This window comes from Neltuma alba, unplaced genomic scaffold (genome assembly GCF_004799145.2).
Source record: "Neltuma alba isolate B1F8T4 unplaced genomic scaffold, ASM479914v2 tig00013603_pilon, whole genome shotgun sequence".
Lineage (NCBI taxonomy): Eukaryota > Viridiplantae > Streptophyta > Magnoliopsida > Fabales > Fabaceae > Neltuma > Neltuma alba.
The window spans coordinates 140,862-161,751 of NW_021637796.1; the positions used below are offsets into that span (position 1 = coordinate 140,862).

General features: G+C 33.9%; 1 protein-coding gene across 1 annotated transcript; it reads right to left on the reverse strand.

The window, feature by feature from the left end:
- Positions 1-7,784: 7,784 nt before the first annotated feature.
- LOC114738515 (ABC transporter G family member 11) lies at positions 7,785-18,825 on the reverse strand. The gene is made up of 9 exons (XM_028926585.1): positions 18,516-18,825; positions 18,057-18,136; positions 17,510-17,980; positions 17,319-17,405; positions 17,075-17,200; positions 16,760-16,954; positions 16,632-16,679; positions 8,492-8,533; positions 7,785-8,060 (listed from the first exon to the last, which is right to left on the reverse strand). Exons 1-9 carry the CDS (start codon positions 18,823-18,825, stop codon positions 7,968-7,970), a joined length of 1,452 nt encoding a protein of 483 aa, XP_028782418.1. The 3' UTR covers positions 7,785-7,967.
- Between the last annotated feature and the right edge of the window lie 2,065 nt (positions 18,826-20,890).

Consider the following 20,890-nt stretch of genomic DNA (forward strand, 5'->3'; position numbering starts at 1 on the left):
GATGACATAACATGTTCTTCATATGACATCAGTTTAACATAAACTGTTAGGTTCACCTAATAACATCACTGCCAATAACCAAAAAAAATTTGAAAATGACAATAAATTTTTTGAAAATAACAATAATGAAGATGACATAACCTGTTCTTCATATATAACACCAGTTTAATATAAACTATTAGATTAGCCTGATCACATCACTGCCAATAACAACACTAAATTTGAAAATGACAACAACTTTTCTGAAAATAATAACAATGAAAATGACATCACTTGTTTTTCATATATAATATCAGTTTAACATAAATTGTCAAATTAGCTTGATTATATCACTGCCAATAACAACACTAAATTTGAAAATGGCAACAACTAATGCGTCATTAACAAAAGATAACATCTTCATAACAGTAACTTGGTCTCATGTATTCAATGACAAGTACATATTGGCCACACTTAATGCTCCCTTGTTACTAACATTTCTATCACCTTACTTACAAAAAAAATGTTTGCACCTAGCTCCTAACTACAATCCCAGTCCCAAAATAGTTGACAAGGGTGGAGCATACATCTATGTACACCAAGAAATGACCCATCCTAACTATACTCGAAACTTTATGATGGGTTAGGATTTTTGTAATTCCTCCTTATGTGTCCAGGTTGGTGGTATCTTCCACATTGATATATTTGTTTGTTCTGGAATTGTGATCCATCCTTGTTTGTTTTTGGCCTTCCAGGTGGTCGAGATATTATGGAGGTAGCAAGAATATTTGCTCATTGACATTTTCTATCCTATAGTAATCATTTGGGTGAGGCATGTCTGTTGTTACCATAGAAATCATACTGCGAGCATAAATCTTTTTTTGTGATGACTTTTCATAGCAATTATCAATATAATCATAAACATTGCTATGGACAACCTTGATGGCTGTACAAGTATTGCAACAAAGAGTCCCCATCATTTGCCAAGATCTACAACTGCATTGGTGTAGTCTAAGATCAACCTGATGGTCTCCACATGATGTCGTCACCTTTACTCTTCCCCCACTATAATTTTCAGCATACATATGCTTAGACCCAACCACCATATCCATCACCTTACTGTTTATATTTGGACCAACACAATTCTTCCATTTGGTCATAGCCACATAGGAGGCATGCAGCTTTTTTGCTACTTTCTCTCGGTGCTCATAGATCAATTGGGGTACAATATGCTTTCTCTTATTGACTATCCATGCATTAAATGATTATGCAATATTACTTGTAATATTGTCCCATCTTTTATATGAGAACCTGCTTCTAGCCCACTTATCTACATCCCCATGATTGATAAGCCAATCAAATAGCTAGGGAGAAAAGGCTTTCATGTCATTACTACCTTAAATTTCTTATCTGTCCTTGCATATGCTATTTTATCCAATAAATATAGTGCATCCTCATTTGATCGGCCATTTGTCCTTATTTGCCCTTTATTCATTTTCATCACTTCTAAACTAAAATTCTCCTTAATGTCTCTACAACAAAAGACATACTCTTAACCCCTAAATATTGATGCCACTTCTCTGATGATAGCATTGTGTCGATCTGATACAACTGTCACTTCCACAGAACCCAGAATTTTTTTATCATATAGAAAAACCATGTTTAGTCATCTAGTGTTTCTCCCTTCACAATTGCAATTGCAAACGGCAGTAGCTCGTTCTCTGTGTCACACCTTACTATTAGATCCACTTAGAGTTTAATAAAAACCATTTTAGACCACATTGGATGGTCTTAGGCTTAAAAATTCATGAAAAACGCTGATTTTTGGATTTTTACTGTTCATCGGGTAAAAATCCAGTTTTCTGGCCCAACTTCAAAAATTCATAACTTATTCCATAAAAATCGAAATGAGGTGGTTCAAAATTATATTTAAAGCTCTTTAAGTCCTCTTTCAAGGAAAAATAATATCATTATCCAATTCCTTATGAAAATGTGTCAGGTTTTTGTGAAAGGTAACATTATCCATTTGCCAAAAACTCTTTTTCTAGATTCTGAACCTTAACTTTGAAAAATCATTAAAAATCGTATACTTGGCCATTTTTAACGTGCTGCCTATCAATCTGAATTTCAGGACGTCAACTGTAAGCATACCAAATTTTGTGCTGAGATTCGTTCAGTAACTAAATAAACCGTGGTTCTAAACTAACGTCCTGCTTAAGGGTTACAACACCAACCATTGATAATTATACATAACCAAATGTCCACGAAAATTTTATGGTATGACACCATAATTAGCCTCCATTCTGCAGCTTGCTCTTGAAAAGTTCAGACCCAAAAATGTTACATTATTTTTGGGGGATGAGATTTTTGAAAATCCCATAGCAAGATCAATCAACCAAAACATTACATGCATCAATTACAAGCATTTCAACCTTTTGCTATTAATAGGGAACTACTTTACTTCATACATGTAGTACTCTAACATGCAATAGCCAAGGCATATAAAGCAAGGAGTATAGCTACACAATCATCATCATCATCATCATTTAGTCCAACCACATAATAGCACATGAAATTGCATAGCAATCAATGCAACATTCAACATTAAGGCTAATTAAATCTTACTACCTTAATCCAATGCTCTTTGATTTTTCTTGTTCTTCTTTCTTGCTTCCACAAATTCCAAACCCTAACATGGAAATCCCCAAAAAGGGCAGCAAGTATTATTAAACATTCCACATAAAAGTCAATCACATAACTCAAGAAGCTCCTAAACCCCTTAAAGCCTCTATCTTTGTTTCTTGAATTTTTAGAGTTGTTTTCCATAAACCCTAAAAATTCCCTCTTGACCCTTTCCTACATGGTTTTTCATGTAGATTCCAAATATCTACTTATATTTAACAAAATAAATTTTCCTCTTCCAGTTTCAGCTTGACTGAACCCTTAGGGTTTAAAACTCAAAAATTGCAACTTTGCTTCTATGGCTTCCAACACTTGTTCTTTATGTTTACCCTACACCATTTTTCATTTTGAACACAATGGAAGCCTCAAAACTTTGAAAAACACATCCTAGGGTTCAGATCTTGTCTTGGCCGAAAATGACACTCAAGGAAGTAACCATGGAAAATGCTTCAAAACCAACTATAATCACTTGCAAACACTAGGATCTAGCTTGTGTTGTAGTATTTTAACAAGTGTGATGAGCAAAACTCCCTTTCTCCTTAAACAACCAGTTCGGCCAGCATCAAAAGAGGGAGAGAAGACATATTTTCAACCATAAAAGAGAAAGAAAACAAGGCAAGAACACATCTAGAGCCAAGAACTCACCTTGAACCTTGATTGTATGACCAAAGTTGATGCCTTTCTCTTGGTTTTCCCTCAAAACTCTCTCTTTTTCCCTCTCTTCATGCCTTGCACGAAATTTCCATCTGATTTAGGGGAGAGATGAGCTCATCAATGCTATCAAAATATCCCATGTACAACAATTAATGAAGAGCCAAGTGTCATAAGCCTACTTAGTCTTGCATTTTCTCTTTAATTAACTTAATTCACATTGTAATTAAATTCCAAAGTCAAGATCCTCTCCATTAGTAGCTTGACACTTGGAAAGCTCTAATTATCATCCATTAAAGGCTTGACAAGTGGTAGCTTATGGGCCAAGTAAAGTGCAAGGCTCCGATCAACACTTTATCGGTGCACTTTTACTCCGGGTTTAACTTCTTTTCTAAAATTACAGTGCTCTGGCCTCTGTAATTATTTTCTCTCAGATCCATAAATTATTCTCCTTATTTTTATCTTCCCAAATTGCCCTCTTTGTCTCAAATTTAATTTCCCAATAATTAAATAAAAAGGAAAACTATTTTCCTTCTCTTTAGTAATTTTTCTACTTTTCCAAAGAATTGGAAAAAATCCTGGATACTTGAGGGTCTTCTTTTAATTTCATAATCTCTTACAATTCCTTGGGATTTCATAGGAATTTTCTTGGGATTTTATCCTTCTCAAATATATTTATTTGGAATTTTCCAAATAAGGACCTTAAATCAGCTTAAATTCCTTTGTAATTTCTCTAAAGGCAAATCGGTCATAAAACCAATTTTATAATTCCATATAATTCTCAAGGAACCTTGTCCTTATTTTTCCTTAATTTTCTGAGACTTGGAATTATTTTCCATAATTATTCTTGACCAATTTTCCTTAATTAGTCAAACTTTCATAATTGGCTTGGAAAATTATAATAATTATTTTCCACCAAAATCCTTCTATTTCTCCTTATCGCTTTTGACCCTTAAATATTTAGGAATATTCTTATTTCCCAAATACCATATTTCTAGATGTGACACTGCATCATAAGCTGAAGCTGACAACATTGTCCCCTTGTATGGTTCGCTTAAGTGAGTTTCATCAACATATAGAATATGCCTCGTACCACGTAAAAAACCCTTAATGCATGACCTGTTGGCTATGAAAACACACTCAAACTGGTTCCCAATAGCAGTCCATTCAACTATGGTTTTTTCATTTATTTCCTTAAGCCTTTGGCATATCCATGGTATGAGCATGTATGATTGTTCAAGCCTACCATATATATCTTCCAATGACTTCTCTTTTGCTCTATAAGCCTAGATCAATCCCATACTCTTATTTCAACTTCTTCCTTATCTTACAAGTACGCTTCTCTATATGATCCCTCATCTCATCAATTATTATTGGCAAGTTCAAACTAGCTCTTCCACTATGCATCACTTTCAAGCTATCTTGGGTAGAATGAACATGCCAATTTATAAATGTTATCACTTATAGCACATCACAACTCTTCCCCACATGATTTGCACATAGCTTTCATGGACAACCTTTAACTTTAAACCTTATCGACATAAATTCCTCGCTATTCCTCACATACTTAAGCACAAACTTATGTGCAAGTGCAAACTTGTATGCAGATACCCGAAATGCATCTGCACTTGGAAATGTTGACCTACCCCTGTAAAAAGTCCCCTCTATTTCACATTACTCATCTCACTGCCCTTAATATCTTCAACTCCAATGGATGTATCCACATTAGGGGGCCCACTTCCTCCATTATTGTCACATTTACTTGCATTTTCTTCACTGAGCCAACCATAATCATAACACAAACTAATGGGAGATGCACCTAGTTTCGTTTGCTATGATATACTCATGAATCTCTCTGTTCTGCATTCACAATGACAAGAGTGGTTAATACGAATGACAAGATGAAATTCATAAATGACAACAAATAATGAAGACAAACTTCCACTTATATTTCTGTATTGTTCCTTAGTTGGGGATCCCTTGTCCTTTTTCAACCACATACACATAACCACTGTTCCTATTGTATTGAAAAAGGTTATACATTTCAACATTGTCATAAAGGTCAATAAATATCTTCTCATCAAAGGCTACTGTGTACCTAATGTCATAATTCCTTCCATCACCGCCAATCTACTCACATATCATTAGCCTCAATTCTTCAAGTGTCAGCCCATCCTTAATGCTTCTTAACTTCACGTTACCTCCTTTATATCTCACTTCACCTTCACCATTTGTCACAAATTTCCTTCCCACATAAAAATAACAGAACAACTCCTTCTCACAAGATGACCTAGCTTCAAAATTCATTTTGCATCATTACCTACAGTCATAATAGAACAAAAATGATTATATGACTTAACATTTAGCTCATCACTTCAATTTCACCAACATAATACCATCATCATCAGCTTACACGACCAGATTAAGGTTTGACACATTCATGCTTATAATTTGCAACAAAACACTCATTTCTTTCCTGTCCACACTCATGCTTCATTTTCTCAGAATCAGGAGACTCCATTATTCGAATCCCCCTTTGACATTATGCCTTTATTAACACACTTTGACCTGTTTGTGACACCATCAAACCCCTCTACCTCAGTGTTTTTGCTTCCCCATGCATTCACCCTTTGATTACCTTCCTTCCCTCCATGTTCTATATACCCACACCATCTTCCTACTTTGCCATCCTCTCCAGTCTCCACCTCAAAACTAGCCTCACTCTGATGACATTCCCATCCAATGGAAACAAGAAGATGAACCACCAAATAAAGGAGATGGAGAAAAGAAAGAGAAGAAGAATATAGTCACTGAATACTAACCTTACTTGCTTACTTCGTTCATCAATTGCTTCCCATGTTCATGCTTCTACGTTCATGGTCTCTTCCAACTTTTTTCCCTAGCTCCCACCACACTTTTCTTCTCTTTACCGCAAATGTTTCTTACTTGGGTCATACATGGGCTTTTTTGTAATTAAGCAACATTTCTATAATCCCGCATCAGGTAACATTTCCCAATTTGTCATTACATTTGCTTAGCTTCTTATTTTGGCATATGAGATTTTCAGGTTTCTTCATCTGTCATTTTCCCTTAGACTAACCTGTCGGTGCTTTTGTGATCCCTGTCACATCTAATTAGATGCATAATTGGCCTGCCCTATTTACTTTTCTCTGAATAGTTTCAAATATTCTGTTTTTTTTTTAAAAAATTCTTGTTATCTTTTCCATATGGTACTTGTTTGCCTCCTCACCATTTTGACTATTATTATGCACCTTATATAAATAGTACCCAGGCCAAAAACAATGTGTCAATTACTTAATTTTTAATATAAAATCTAATTAATTAATTTAAATAAATTTAAAAAGCTAAATTAATTATTTAATTATAACAAATATGACATAATCTTTCTAAAATACTCATACACAACATTATATTACATATCATTTTATAAGTTAGCTAAATTAATCTGAGAAAATATTATAAGTATGAGAGATAAAATAGATTAAAGTCTTATATTTAGGATCAAATATAATCTCCCAATTAGTTCTTATATTAATGACCGGGGATAGTAAGAAATTTGGAGACATTAAAGGTGACTCGGTGAGACATGATAGTTATCGACTGATATTCAATTAAGGAATTAAAGATTGAGAAGAGTGAGACATATAAAATGTTGAGAAAAGTGAAAAGTGTGTCAAATAAAGTCCCACATAGGATGGGTGAGAGAAAGTTCAAGTGTATATATAAATTCAAGCTCCCATGAGGGAGCAAATGGGCCAAGAGGAAGGTGAGCCTCATGAGTACAACAACAGACCACCGGGGGAGAAATGCAGTTGAAAACTGGTGATTCCCCCTGCGTGTGAATTCAACTGGGTCTTTCATGTCATATGTAATTAACCTCCATAATCTATGAAATTTTATAGTAAACTTCCTTGATCTTTCATATGGGGCTTTTGATCCATAAAAATAGAGATTTAGATGGTATATTCTTGTGCATTAATTTTAAAGCGTTTGAAACCCCTCAAAATAATCACTTTGCATTATATGAGATAAAACTCTTCACATATCTATCTCTTATCTCTTACAACGTAGAAGTGTTATTTTTAAGCTAATCCAAAAACAGGAACTCACCTTTAGCCAGAAATTTGTCTATGGGTCTTCTCTTTGCACGAAGTGATGGCCAAGAACATTAATCGATATGGCACAACATTACAAACAAGATGACAAGATCAACCTGCTTAGAATGACCAATTTCAAGTTGCCATGTTTTTCTCAGAATTTCACTGCCACGCACAATTCTTCTACTTCCATCTTCATCGTCATCAAACATGAATGTTAAACTTTCAAATTCATTCTTGAACAAGCCGTGAAAGGCACACTTGTGGAATGAAACATAATACAAAGGGTATCTCCAAATAAGCTTGGGAAGATCATATGGCAATCTGTAGAATCCACCAATTAAAATCATAATCCCTTGAATTCCCCCAACAATGATATACCCATTGTGCTATTAGAGAAGATACTCCCAATAACCAGCATGAAGCTCTCAATAGACATAACAATGGCAAATAGCACAGAAGCTAAATACATAAAGCGTCCAACTCCTTTATGCAGACCAGAAAGATAGTAAACTATCAGAACAGGTATCACAGACATCATAGTAGCATGTAAGGTATAGCAGATAATATGTTTCCAATGAGAAAAGCAGTGACTCCATAATGTCCATTCAACCTCTCTCGTTTGGATACCTAACTTGACAAAAAGAAGAAGCCTTCAGTGACAAATTGAACACAACATATAATGGGACAATTATTTATGCTGATATATTACCTTTAATCTTTAATATAAGAGTCAGATAACTAATTTGTAGAAATTAAAAAAATTAGTTAAGTTAGTTATTTGTAACAGATTTTTTAATATTTTTCTAAACTGTGCTATTTAATCATGTGCACTAGAGCCATCCCTTGATTATGAATCCCTTTAATATATGCAATTAATAAATTTGGGAGTCAAAGTGGGTTAAGTCCTTATATTTAGGACGAAAATGAATTATTTGTCTATCTCCTATATTTAAGACCAGAGGTAGTAACCTTTTATATTAGATGTATGATGAAGTACCACATTGAGCAATTAGAAAATTAATCACAACTATATAAAACTGCAAGGAGAGGAATGTTACCTTCATTTCTTCCAAAAGTGGAGGCAACCCGCCAATGAGGGTGATGAAAGTAAGTACTGAAAGAAAAAAAAGCCTCTAGCCTGCCATGCTATTGCATTAAATGGTGGATGATATTAATTAACCATAAAATTTTGTGAAGCCATACATAATCTGTCTTGGTTTGTTTCTCATTATGCCTGAATAGATCCAATTCTTGAACCAATGTCGTAGGATATAGTACCAAGACTTAAGCTATTGCAGCATATACAGTTAGGCGTAAGCAGTAATTGCTCAGATTACGAAACATGTGAAGTGAAGATCTTCTTATAATAACGAGGCACTGGGTCAAAGTATCCACTATGAATTCTCTTCTTCTCTATTGCATCAGAATCCTGAAGTTAATGAAAAAGTTAGTATTTAATTTGTTTATATCAATCTTACTGGTCTTTGATTTTAGAAAACTTGAACATCCTTGCTGTAATATGTATGGCTTTGGTAAGGAGTGTGTAGCGCTCAACGTACACTGTCAATTATTTCTTCCACTTGTTTCTGAATTTGCTTGCCAATTTTTAATGTAAGAGCTTGTTTGACTTTTATTTTGGTCCTATATATAAGACTCCAATCCATTTTGTCTTTCATATTTGTCCATTTTTTAATAATCATAGTTTTAGTTAATATACTTAATAAGTAAGGATATTCTAGGAAAAACAACATTTATTTATTATAAATAAATAACTTAATTAATTTTCTTAATCTACTGAAATTAGTCAATTAGCTCTTATATTAAGGATCGGAGGTAATAGGACTTTACGGGGATGTTTATTACTTCTTCCGTATTTACTCCTTTACCAAAGCCTTCTTCAGGATCCTGCAGATAGTAAGCTTTGAGGGTAACAATAACGCTGAAGTGTCCTAGGTTTCATTGTACACAAGGATGTTGGAAACTACTAACTTATACCTGCTTGTATCGGCCAAGGGAAACCATTTGAAGAAAAAATAAACTAGAGTCAATCAAAGAAGAGATTTCGTGGTCAGCTGCAAATCAGTTCTTGAACTTTCTGTGTTTTATTTGGAAACAATTAAGGTCTTAAATAAGGATATATCTATCTGCTTTAATTTCTAACCTCATTTTCAGCTGAAGCAGGGCCAAAATATACTGTTTCCCCACAAGATAGAATACAAAGATTGTGGAAAAGTTGGATGCTACGATAGTCCTTCGAATGCCATCCCTTATATTTCGACTGGCAATTCTGCTCATAACATAATAAGAAGCTGCACTATCAAGTCCCCTGGTTGGTTCATCAAGGAATAGAAGTCTTGGACGTGTTAGAATCTCAATGCAAATGCCAAGTCTTCTCCTTTGTACCCCACTAAGGCCTTTAGAAGTCCAACCTCCAATCCTTGTGCTAATGGCATCTTGGAGACCCATTTCTCTGATTGTACAGTTTGCTCTCTCCTTCTTCTCTTTTATGGACATGGAATCAGGAAGTTGAAGCTGACATGAATAGTATAAGCTTCTCCAGCTGTTAAAGTCGACAAGAGAGCATCATCTTGACTTGACATATGCCTGTGATTTGCCATGTTAGTTACTGAAATATTTTGGAATTTGGAGATATAGCTTTTGGAATTTTCTCTTACAGATGTTCCATAAGCTAGTTCTTGTTTGTGGCCGTTGATAAGAATCGTCCCAGTTTGCTTTGTATTTGAACCCAATCTTCCCGTAATCATTAGAAGCATGTCTTAGTTAAGTCAATCTGAGAGATACGCATATCAAAATATCATAGAACATGAAGTGGATATAAAACAAAAAAACCGTATCAGAAAAGTGGAACCTGCTAACGCATCAAGGAATGTGGTTTTGCCAGAGCCTGAAGGACCCATTAGAGCTAAAAGCTGTACTGGTTTGGCAAACCCAGTGAGATCCTTCGATATTGGTTTCCTTTTCTTTATTCCACTTCCAACAGTCACCCACCTGTCTCATTTCTTTTGCTTTTTTCTGTGGGTTTCATGGCTAAGAAGTTATCAAATGATGAGGTGACAAACTGATCTGCATTTGTTTGCCGGTGCTCATCTGCAGACATATTGTTTGGTGCAACTGGTGGGATGAAGGGAAGTCATCACGTAGTATCTGTAGTTTCTAATTTCTGGGTAAGTTGGTTCGATTGTGAGAGTCACAAATATATGGCTTCAAGGCGGATAAATTACTTATACTTAGCCTACTTATAACTAACTCGGCCTAGTTCTAACTAAAAACTTTTAGGACAAATTTGCACCTTAACTTTATAAACTATAAATTGATAATGCTTTAGTGCAAATAATTAAAAAGAAGGCTATGTGAGGAATACTACCACATACTTTTTAACAAATAACTAACTTACCTAAATTTATTAATATAAGATCTGTTTAACTAATTTGAGTTAATAAAATTAGTTAACTTAGTCATTTGTCAAAACTGTGTTAGTTTTTCTAAAATACGCCCTTAAATTATTTGTATTGAAACTATTTACTGATGCAATATTTCTTAACATGTGTAATCAATAGGGATAGTTTGAACAAAAATAAGAGATAAAATAGATTGATGTTTTATATTTAGGACCAAATTTAACCCCCAACTAACTCTTTTATTCTGGATGAGAGGTATTATAATTATATCGTTACTCATTAGAACCTATTCCCCCAAAGTTGATCAAATGCATGGCTCCATTGTAGCTCTAAACTCAAAACAGTGTTAATAAGGATTTGGTAGCTTAGGGGGAGTTTGGAACCCTTAGGAAAAAAAAACATTCAAGCAAGTCGAGACAAACCTCTTCTCACTTACTCCTTTGATCCTAAATATAAGATCTATTTTATAGTGTAAATCATATTATAAAATAGGTCTTATATTTAGGACTAGAGGAATATTTATTATTGTAAAATTACTCTCACAAAGTTAATCCAAATACCTCTGAACTTGAATGCTTGGGGCTGCAAACTTTTGGTGGACGTATATAGCAAAACATTAATTAATTCCATGCACAAAGTTAATCTAAATGCTTCACTAAGGATGTTTAGTAAGCAAATGACAACTTCTGATAAACAATTCATAGAAATTTAAGATTTTGTGTTAAAATAACAATTTGCATAATTTCTTGACAAATGACAAGTTTAGTAAGGTGAGCAATAACTTTTAATATGCAATTCATGCAAATTTAATTTTTTTTCTTTTCAAATGACAATTTTTAGATTTATTTAGCAGATGACAAGTTTTGATAAACAATTCATAAGAATTTAAGATTCTGTGTTAAAATGACAATTTGTACAATTCTTTGGTGAATGACAAGTTTAGTAAGACAAATGACAACTTCTGATAAGTAATTTATACAAATTTAATTTACTCTTTTCAAATAACAATTTCTAGATTTATTTAGCAGATGACAAGATCTAATAAGCAATTCATGACAAGTTTAGTAAGACAAATGATAACTTCTGATAAATATTTCATATGAATTTAATTTTTTTTCTTTTCAAATGACAATTTTCAGATTTATTTAGCAGATGATAAGTTTTGATAAGCAATTCATAACAAATTTAGTTATGTTAATGATAATTTTAGTAAAGCAAATGACAACTTCTGATAAGCATTTCATACGAATTTAATTTTCTTTGTTCAAATGACAAAATTTTCAGTTTTCTTTAGTAGATAACAAGTTCAGTAAGACAAATGAAAAAATTTCTCTATTTTTGTCACCACGTTTCGGATTAAGTGAACAACATTAAATAGCTTTACATTGTTACAATATAGAACTGATTAACAGAAAATGTTAACATTCCTTTGCACAATATAAAAAGACCATTATTATCATATTGTTATGTGTTTCTGTCATTGCATTTTTGTCACCATGAGATGATTGTTTTTGAGAGGGAGAGGAACAGAAGGAAGAAGAAGGATAGAGGGAGAGGAAGAGGGAGAGAGAGGAAGAGATGGGGTGATGGAAGAAAGAGAAAAGGAAGGGCATTTTAGTCATTTGGGCTTCATTTCATAATTGCAATTTAAGACCTGGTCTCTCCAAGCAATTTAGTATATTCAGGTGTCTATTTTGCATTTTAGTAATTTGAGGTTTTTTTTTTTGCCATTTTGCCAATAAAAAATCTTCATTGTATTCCCTTTTCATTCCTTTCTATTTTGGGCACCAAACAAGTACTTAACAAAGAATTCTTAGATTCATTTGGTTTATAAGGAAATAGGCCAAGCTAAACATAAAGGCTTTGTTTGTTTTCTTATTTTGAAAACAATTTTTTGTTCTTAAAAACAAAACAAAAAACCTGTTTTACTACTTGTTTTTAGTTAAGTGTTTAAAAAAAAACATAAATTTTTTTAAAAAAACTAGAAAACCAAAAAAAATTTCCCTTTTCTTTTTAATGGCTATTTATTGATAGAAATAAACTCCTATGAGTTTATTATCCAAATTTACGTTCCTATCACGAGTTTATTTAAAATTATGGGTTTGACAATCTTGTTTATGTCAATTTATTGAAGTTGTAAATTTTAACAATAAAATTTCAATCCTCTAATGCAAGTATAGTGGTAGTCCACATAATCAGGACAAAGAAAAAGAAGTAAACATGTGATATCATAGCTTGATAAGAAAGAAGCTTATCAAGAGATTATCTCTCCAAATCTTACTTACAAAACTTGCCCTTGAATTGAACCCCGCATGGGGTTATATAGAAGTTGGAATCAAATCCAACGGTCACAATTATTTTTGGTGTATAGAAGCATATTACATAAGTAGCAAAAGAAGCATGAAAACAATGATGTTAGCTTCAAACAACGCAAACTAATGATTTTTTCCCAATTGCTATAATACAATAATTAGTTCAATACTTCAATCTAAGAAGCATGTGCTTGGCCACATAATAATAATAATCATATAAATCTAGCTAGAAATTAAAATAGAAAAGGAAAAGGAAGATTTGTGATGATTTAAAATCTTTTATACACAATTTAATACCTTATGCTTGAAGATAATCAATTCAATTGTTGTAGTCATATTCTACTATCTTTGGTCCTATTTATAAGACTTGATTTGTAGTTTACAAATGAGATTTTATAAATAGGACTGGAGGTAGTATTATGGGTTTTTTTTAACACATTCTCCATAAGTCCTCTTATCTCTTCCTTCTCCAAGCTTGGGTATATGAAAGAAGGAACCAAGAAGAAAGTATTAATATGAACAAGAAAGACACCTAGTTTATAGTCTACAAATGAGGTCTTATAAATAGGAGCGAAGGTAGTATTATGGATATTTTTAACACATTATCCATATGGCCCTCTTATCTCTTCGTTCTCCAAGCTCGGGAATATGAAAGAAGGAACCAAGAAGAAAGTATTAATATTAACCAAAAAAAGGTGACATTCTCACGACCTAAAAAATGTTAGCTAACTAAGAGTTCATCCCTTTAGTTTTTTCCCTTTCCCTTTCCCATACCCGAACCTACGCAAAAAAGCAAAAAAAAAACAAAAGAAAAGTGCAACTATACAACGCGATTGTTAGATAAAGCAATAAAAAAATTACAACCACCAGGTGAGGTTCAGTTACATGTAAGTAGCAATGAACATAACTTCAATGAATTAATATGAAAGTCATAAATGAAAAGCTAAAGGATTTTAAGCAGTAAGAGCGGAGACAAAGTCTAGAATACATATAACATAAAAAATATGAAAATGATAATCATGTTGATGTTGCTAATCTTTAACTAATTTCTTTTTATTGTTTAGATTTGTCTGTTTTATTTATTTATTTTCCCTAGTTTTGACAATAAGCTATTAGTCTTTAAGCTTTTTTTTAATACATCATTTGTATTTAATGTTTGATTTGTATTAGTTTTGAAGGTTGGAACAATATTTTGACATTTTATTTGTATTAGTTTTGAAAGCCTAAATGATAATTCTTAATGTTTATGAATTAGTTGTTGTGAAACATATTTAAAATGATTTACAAATAGAAAATATACTCCCATGAAATTATTAGACTTTTTTCTTATGATCGAGAGATTATTAGATTTACATAATATTTAAATTTAACACACGTCAATAGTATTAGCAGTTGAAGTAACTGAAAATTTTAGATTTAAAAATAAAAAATGGCTTATACGCATACACACACACACACATATAATATGTGCTGTTTTGTGGGAAAATGACAGATAAAAAAGATGAAATATATGATATTCCAATTTCAAAAGCTAAGGAAATGTAATGACAGAGAGGGAAGTCCTTTCCAAATTAGAATTTTAAAATTCAATAAAATGACAAAAATGCTCTTTGTTTTTTTTTTTTAAAGTTTTGCCCCTCACCGCCCGCCGGCCACTGGTGTGGTGGCTGCCAGTGGAGTTTTTTTGTGATTTTTTTTTTTGCATGGGAAAATGTTGCAAGAAGTGGTGGGGGTGGGATTTGATCCCACAATCCCTTGACCATTTGGGCCAATAAAAAAATAGATGACCATTAGGACATCAAAAACTTCTTAATCTTATAATGCAAAAAATATATATATATATATAAGTTGACTCTTTTACTATAACTCCAGCTCATGGCAACAATTTACCTGAGAATGACAAGTCTTAATTGAAAAATAACAAGTTTAAATTTGATATTAACAAAGTAACTTTTCCTTATACATAACAAGAAGTAGCATGTATATTAATTAAAAATGATTATAATTTATTTGAAAATGACACGTCTTTACTGAAAAATAACAAGTTTAAACTTGAGTTAACAATCTTTTCCTAATACATAACAAGAAATAGTATGTACAGTAATTAAAAATGACCATAATTTATTTGAAAATGACACATCTTTACTAGAAAAAAGACAAGCCTAAATTTGAGATTAACAATGTGTCTTTTCTTGATACACAACAAGAAATAGCATGTACATTAATTAAAAATAACCATAATTTATTTGAAAACAATACGTCTTTACTGAAAAATGATAAGTCTAAACTTGAGATTAACACTATGTCTTTTCTTGATACAAACAATATCTTGCATAATTTGGGAAAAAACTAACACAAACACATGCGCTACCCCTGACCCACCTATTGTTTGTGAACTTGAAATGTGACATTGGATGTTTAATTGTGCAAATTTCTTCGGGTCACCATGATTTTGCTTGGGGGACAACCGATAGCTGCAACCGTAGGCTTTGCATTCTCCTTGGTCTTAGTGATGACCAAGAACAGAAGCCGATATAGAACAATCATTCCAAGCAGGATTGCAAGATCAACCCACTTAGAGTAGCCCATTTCCACTTGCCACGTGTTTGTCAGAATTTCTCTGCCACTAGTGGTTTTGCTGCCTCCATCATGATCAGTGGCAAATGTTAAACCTTCAAACTCATTCTTGAACAATCCTTGGAAGGCATACTTGTGGAATGAAGCATAATATAAAGGGTATCTCCAAAATGGCTTAGGGAGATCGTTTGGCAGTCTATAGAAACCACCAAGTAATATCATGACTCCTTGAATTCCGCCAACAATGATCATCCCCATTATGAAATTAGGGAAGAAGCTCCCAACAACCATCATGAGGCTCTCAACAGACATAACAGTGGCAAACAACACATACGTCAGGTACAAAAAGTGTTCAAGTCCTTTGTGCAGGCCAGAAAGGCAATAAACTATTCCCCCAGGTATCAGAGATATCAGTAGCATATATGGAATAGCAGATAATGTGTTGCCAATCAGAAAAGCAGTAACACCATAGTGTCCATTCAACCTCTCTCGTTTAAATACCTGACTTGACGACACGAAGTGATAAAGTGAGTACAACACATTATAGGATAATGTATTTAGGGTCATGTAATAGAAGCTCAAATGCAAAAGTGTACTGCTTTTGCTTTTTGTTGGCATTTGAATCTTTGCCTTTTGCTCTGGATTAAATCTATTCTTCACTTGATTATACGGTACTTTGGTACTTTAGGATTTTCCTTTTATTTTTTGAAGAGTCAAACTGAGGTTAATGTTAAGAGAAAATACCAACTTTCTTAGAAAGCAGACTAAGTCACCTGCTTAAAGTGCAATGCTTTGAAACTAAGACACGTTTTTCTTTTAAAAATTAGACAAGGAGAACAAAATGTTACCTTCATTTCCTCTAAAAATGGAGGGAATCCACCGATAAGGGTTATGAAAGTGAGGACTGAAGTAAAAAATGTGAGCAGCGATCCTCTAGCCTGCAGTGTATTGGAAGATATTAATGGCAAACTTTGTGCATTAAGAACCACACATAAATGTGTTGCTTTACTTCTCGTACCTGAATAGATTCAATACTTAAGCCCACGTTATAGAATATGGTACCCAGACTAGTAGCTATTGCAACATACACAGCAAGACGTAACCAGTAATTGCTTATGTCACGGTACATATGCAGGGAAGATCTTCTTATAAGGACAAGGCACTGAGTAACGAGTGCAGCATGGGTTCTCTTTTTCCCAAATGCATCAGAATCCTGTGGTTTATTTAGAAGTTAGTATTTCTTGGATTTCAGTCTTGTTGGTGGTTGAATTTTGAAAAATTGTGCATCCTTGCTGCCCTATGGTTTTTGCTATGAATGTAACACCAAACTTACATTTTCGCTTATTTCTTCCACTTCCTTCAGAATTTGTTGGCGAATTTCAAATGACTTGTAGGACTCCACAAGGGTATTAATCGCTTCTTCTGTTGTTACTCTTTTACCAAAGCCTTCTTCAGGATCCTGGAAATGATAAAAGTAAATTCAAATTTTCTCTAGCATTAACCAAAAGGTTTGAGTGTGCTGAGTGCTGTAGGTTACATTGTAAATTCATGCAAGCGTAAAAAAAACCTTAGCTTACCTGCTCAAAATCCTTGTTTATGATCTTTAAGAAATGATCAGAAGGATTGTAGAGACTTGGGCAAGGAAAACCATTTGAAGCGAAGAACTACAATAAATCAAAGCAGAGTTTCGGAAGTCAATTTAAAATCAGCTTTTCTTGTGCTTTTTTGGAATTATTTAATGATGTAAATAAGGATTCTAGCTCCTGACCTCATTTGCCTCAGATGCAGGGCCAAAATATACTGTTTCACCAGAAGACAGAAGGCAGAGATTATGGAAAAGTTGAAAAACTTCACTACTAGGCTGATGGATAGATGCTACAATTGTTCTTTCAATGCCATCCCTTATGTTTATACTGGCAATTCTGCTCATAACATAATAAGAAGCTGCACTATCAAGACCACTAGTTGGTTCGTCAAGGAAGAGAAGTTTCGGGCGTGTTATAATCTCAATGCAAATGCTAAGTCTTCTCTTTTGTCCACTGCTAAGGCCTCTTGTAGTCCACCCTCCAATCCTGGTGTTGATGGCATCTTGTAGACCCATTTCTCTGAGTGTAGAGTCCGCTCTCTCCTTCTTCTCTTCAATGGACATAGAATCTGGAAGTTGGAGCTGGCATGAGTAATATAAAGCTTCCCCGGCCGTTAAAGTTGACAGCATAGCATCATCTTGGGTGACATATGCCTGTTTTTGCATGGGAAGGGAGTGAGGTTAGTGACAATCTTAAACCTCTTGGACATGGCTTTTGTAATTTTCTTACTGATGTTCCATATGCTAGTGCTTGTCTGTTTCCATTGATTAGAATCTTCCCTGTTTGCTGCATGTTTGAATCTAATCTTCCTGAGACAATAGTTAAAAGCATGCGTTACGACTGCTCAAGTCTTAAACCAATTAATCAACTCAACAAATGATAGAAAGTTAGTTTCCTTCCACTTAATTTCCCTTAATCCTTAGCGTCAAGAGGACAAAATCATGTGATGTCAAACTTGATGTCTATAGCATGGTCCTTCTTTTGCGAAGGATTGTTTTGTAGTTTTCACATCAGTTATCAAACTACTCTAAACAGGAGAACTGAACATCATGATAAAGATAATTCCAAACTGAAAATGCCCAAATTATGCTTGAACATCATTTGGAAATTGGATGCAATACAAAAACAGTATGATGCAGCACATAATTTCCTGGATTCATATAGAGATGTGGCATAAAAAATTGGAACCTGCTAAAGCATCTAGGAGTGTGGTTTTGCCGCATCCTGAAGGACCCATTATGGCCAAAAGCTGTCCTGGCTTGGCATAACCAGTCAGACCCTGCAATATTGGTTTTCTATTCTTTCCACTTCCAACAGTCACCCACAAGTCTTCCCATGTCATGAAAACCGCCTCATCCTCTCTCTGAGTACCTTTGCTTCTATCTGTTGGCTGGATCGCCGTGTTCTCAAATGCAGTAATAAAGTCTAGACTGGTCTGTAGTTCTACAACTTTAGAGTTATTATCTGGTGCTACAGGCGGATGAAGAAGGGAAGCCATGGCATACTTTCTATTTTCTGTGTGTCTGTAATATAAGGGAGGAAGGTGGAAGAGAGCTTGGCTGACTTGAATTGCAGAGGATGAATATATAGGAACGGTTGTGTCGACTAAGAAGTAAGAACAACTAGTCAAGACAGACAAGATGTTTGGTGACTATAATTAGGTCCTATATTAAGGATCATATGAGTATTTGGTGACTACTCCCTGGAGTCCTTATTTAAAAATGTACTAAATGTTGAAACATCCACATGGCAGCACAATTTATAAAAAGAACCACACACATTCAAAAAATTTAAGGACAAGATGTTTGGTGACTATAATTAGGTCCTATATTAAGGATCATATGAGTATTTGGTGACTACTCCCTGGAGTCCTTATTTAAAAATGTACTAAATGTTGAGACATCCACATGGCAGCACAATTTATAAAAAGAACCACACACATTCAAAAAATTTAACACTTATAAAAGAGACGAGTACTAATTGAAAGTCACCGTATCATCAGGCTTAAATTTTTGTTCTTCTCCTCTCCCTACGTTCAAACCCTCATGGGTATCAAGTCTCTTCTGTTAGGCACATTCATCAATGGTATATAGGGAACAACCCGTTGCACAAAGCTCCTGCGAGGAGGGTTGGATCCACTCTCTCTATTATGCGCAGTTTTACCATGCATTTTAGCAAGAGGTTTGGATTCATTTTGAATTGATAGAGCATAGTAACATCGTATAATTTATATATTAGAACCCACTTAGTCGGATAAATATGAAATATGAGGTCTACATTCCTGCATGACCATCCAATGGAGCACCACTATTATGCACAAGGTTTGACCATTTAAAGTAGCCGTAAATGTTGGTCCATCCTTGCCTATATATTTATATACAGTACTCCTCCAGTCCTAAATATAAGACCCTTATACACACTAGTATAAGGGTCTTACATTTAGGACCGGAGGAGTATTTAATTTAAAATAAGATTTTCTTATTTACAAATTTAACTATGCTAGAAATGATAAAACATGACTCCTGAAAATGACGATTTTATTTAAAAAAATGTGATTAAGTTGAGACTAAAAGATGAGGAAGAAAACATTTGACATTTTTTAAACACTCCATTATTGTGCACAGTTTTATCCTGCACTTTTGCAAGGGGGTCAGATTCACTTTGGATTGATAGAGCACAATCCCATCATGTACAATCTATGTAGTCAATCTCATTGAGTGGAATAAGGCTCTTTTTTTTTGTTTTGGCTACACTCAAATTTCCTCCTATTGGAGGTAATCTTATTCTAAGTACTGTTAAGTATTAAATATAAACATCTATTTTAGTAAAAATTTGAACATTGATTCGTTATGATATGAGAGGCTAACCAATTCCATTGGACTTAACCCTTTTTTGTGGCTATTATTGCTATTGGTTTGCAAGAGGTTGCTTCCATAACTTGAGCGGATGACCTACCTCAAGACTGTCCCTCCCAACCACCAACGGAATATACATATATATAAATCTTACAGTATTATAACTCAAGATTTTATTGTCATATATTTCATCATCTATGTTTCATTCATACTTCATACTTCACGAAGTAAGACGACTCAAATGATTGAACGGGATTGTGTTAGACAGGGTTCAATTATTGTAATTTTAGCACTCAAGCATACATGTGCATGATAAGGATGCATGGATGAGGTGGCTGGTTGAAAGAACAATGGATGAATCCAATAATGCTCAAATAATTTTGGTCACTGTGTTGGAGCAAAACTAGTACAACAAAAATATGATGTGGACTTCTCAACAATCTTCCCTCCAAATGCTCTTAAACGATTGATTCCACGCAGATTCCTGTGTATCTTTTTGTGCCAATTCTTTGTTTTCCAGTAAACAAAAGATAAGATTTAATGTAGGATCAAAAGATTTTCCACAATGTTGTGAGAATGTTTAGTAAAGTGGAAAATCAAAAAGGGTTTCCTTATACGATGTTTATCTACATTCATCTGCATGCCACATGGAGTCAAAAAGAGTATCTTAGATTTAAAATACTATTTTTTTTAATTCTTAATATAAGA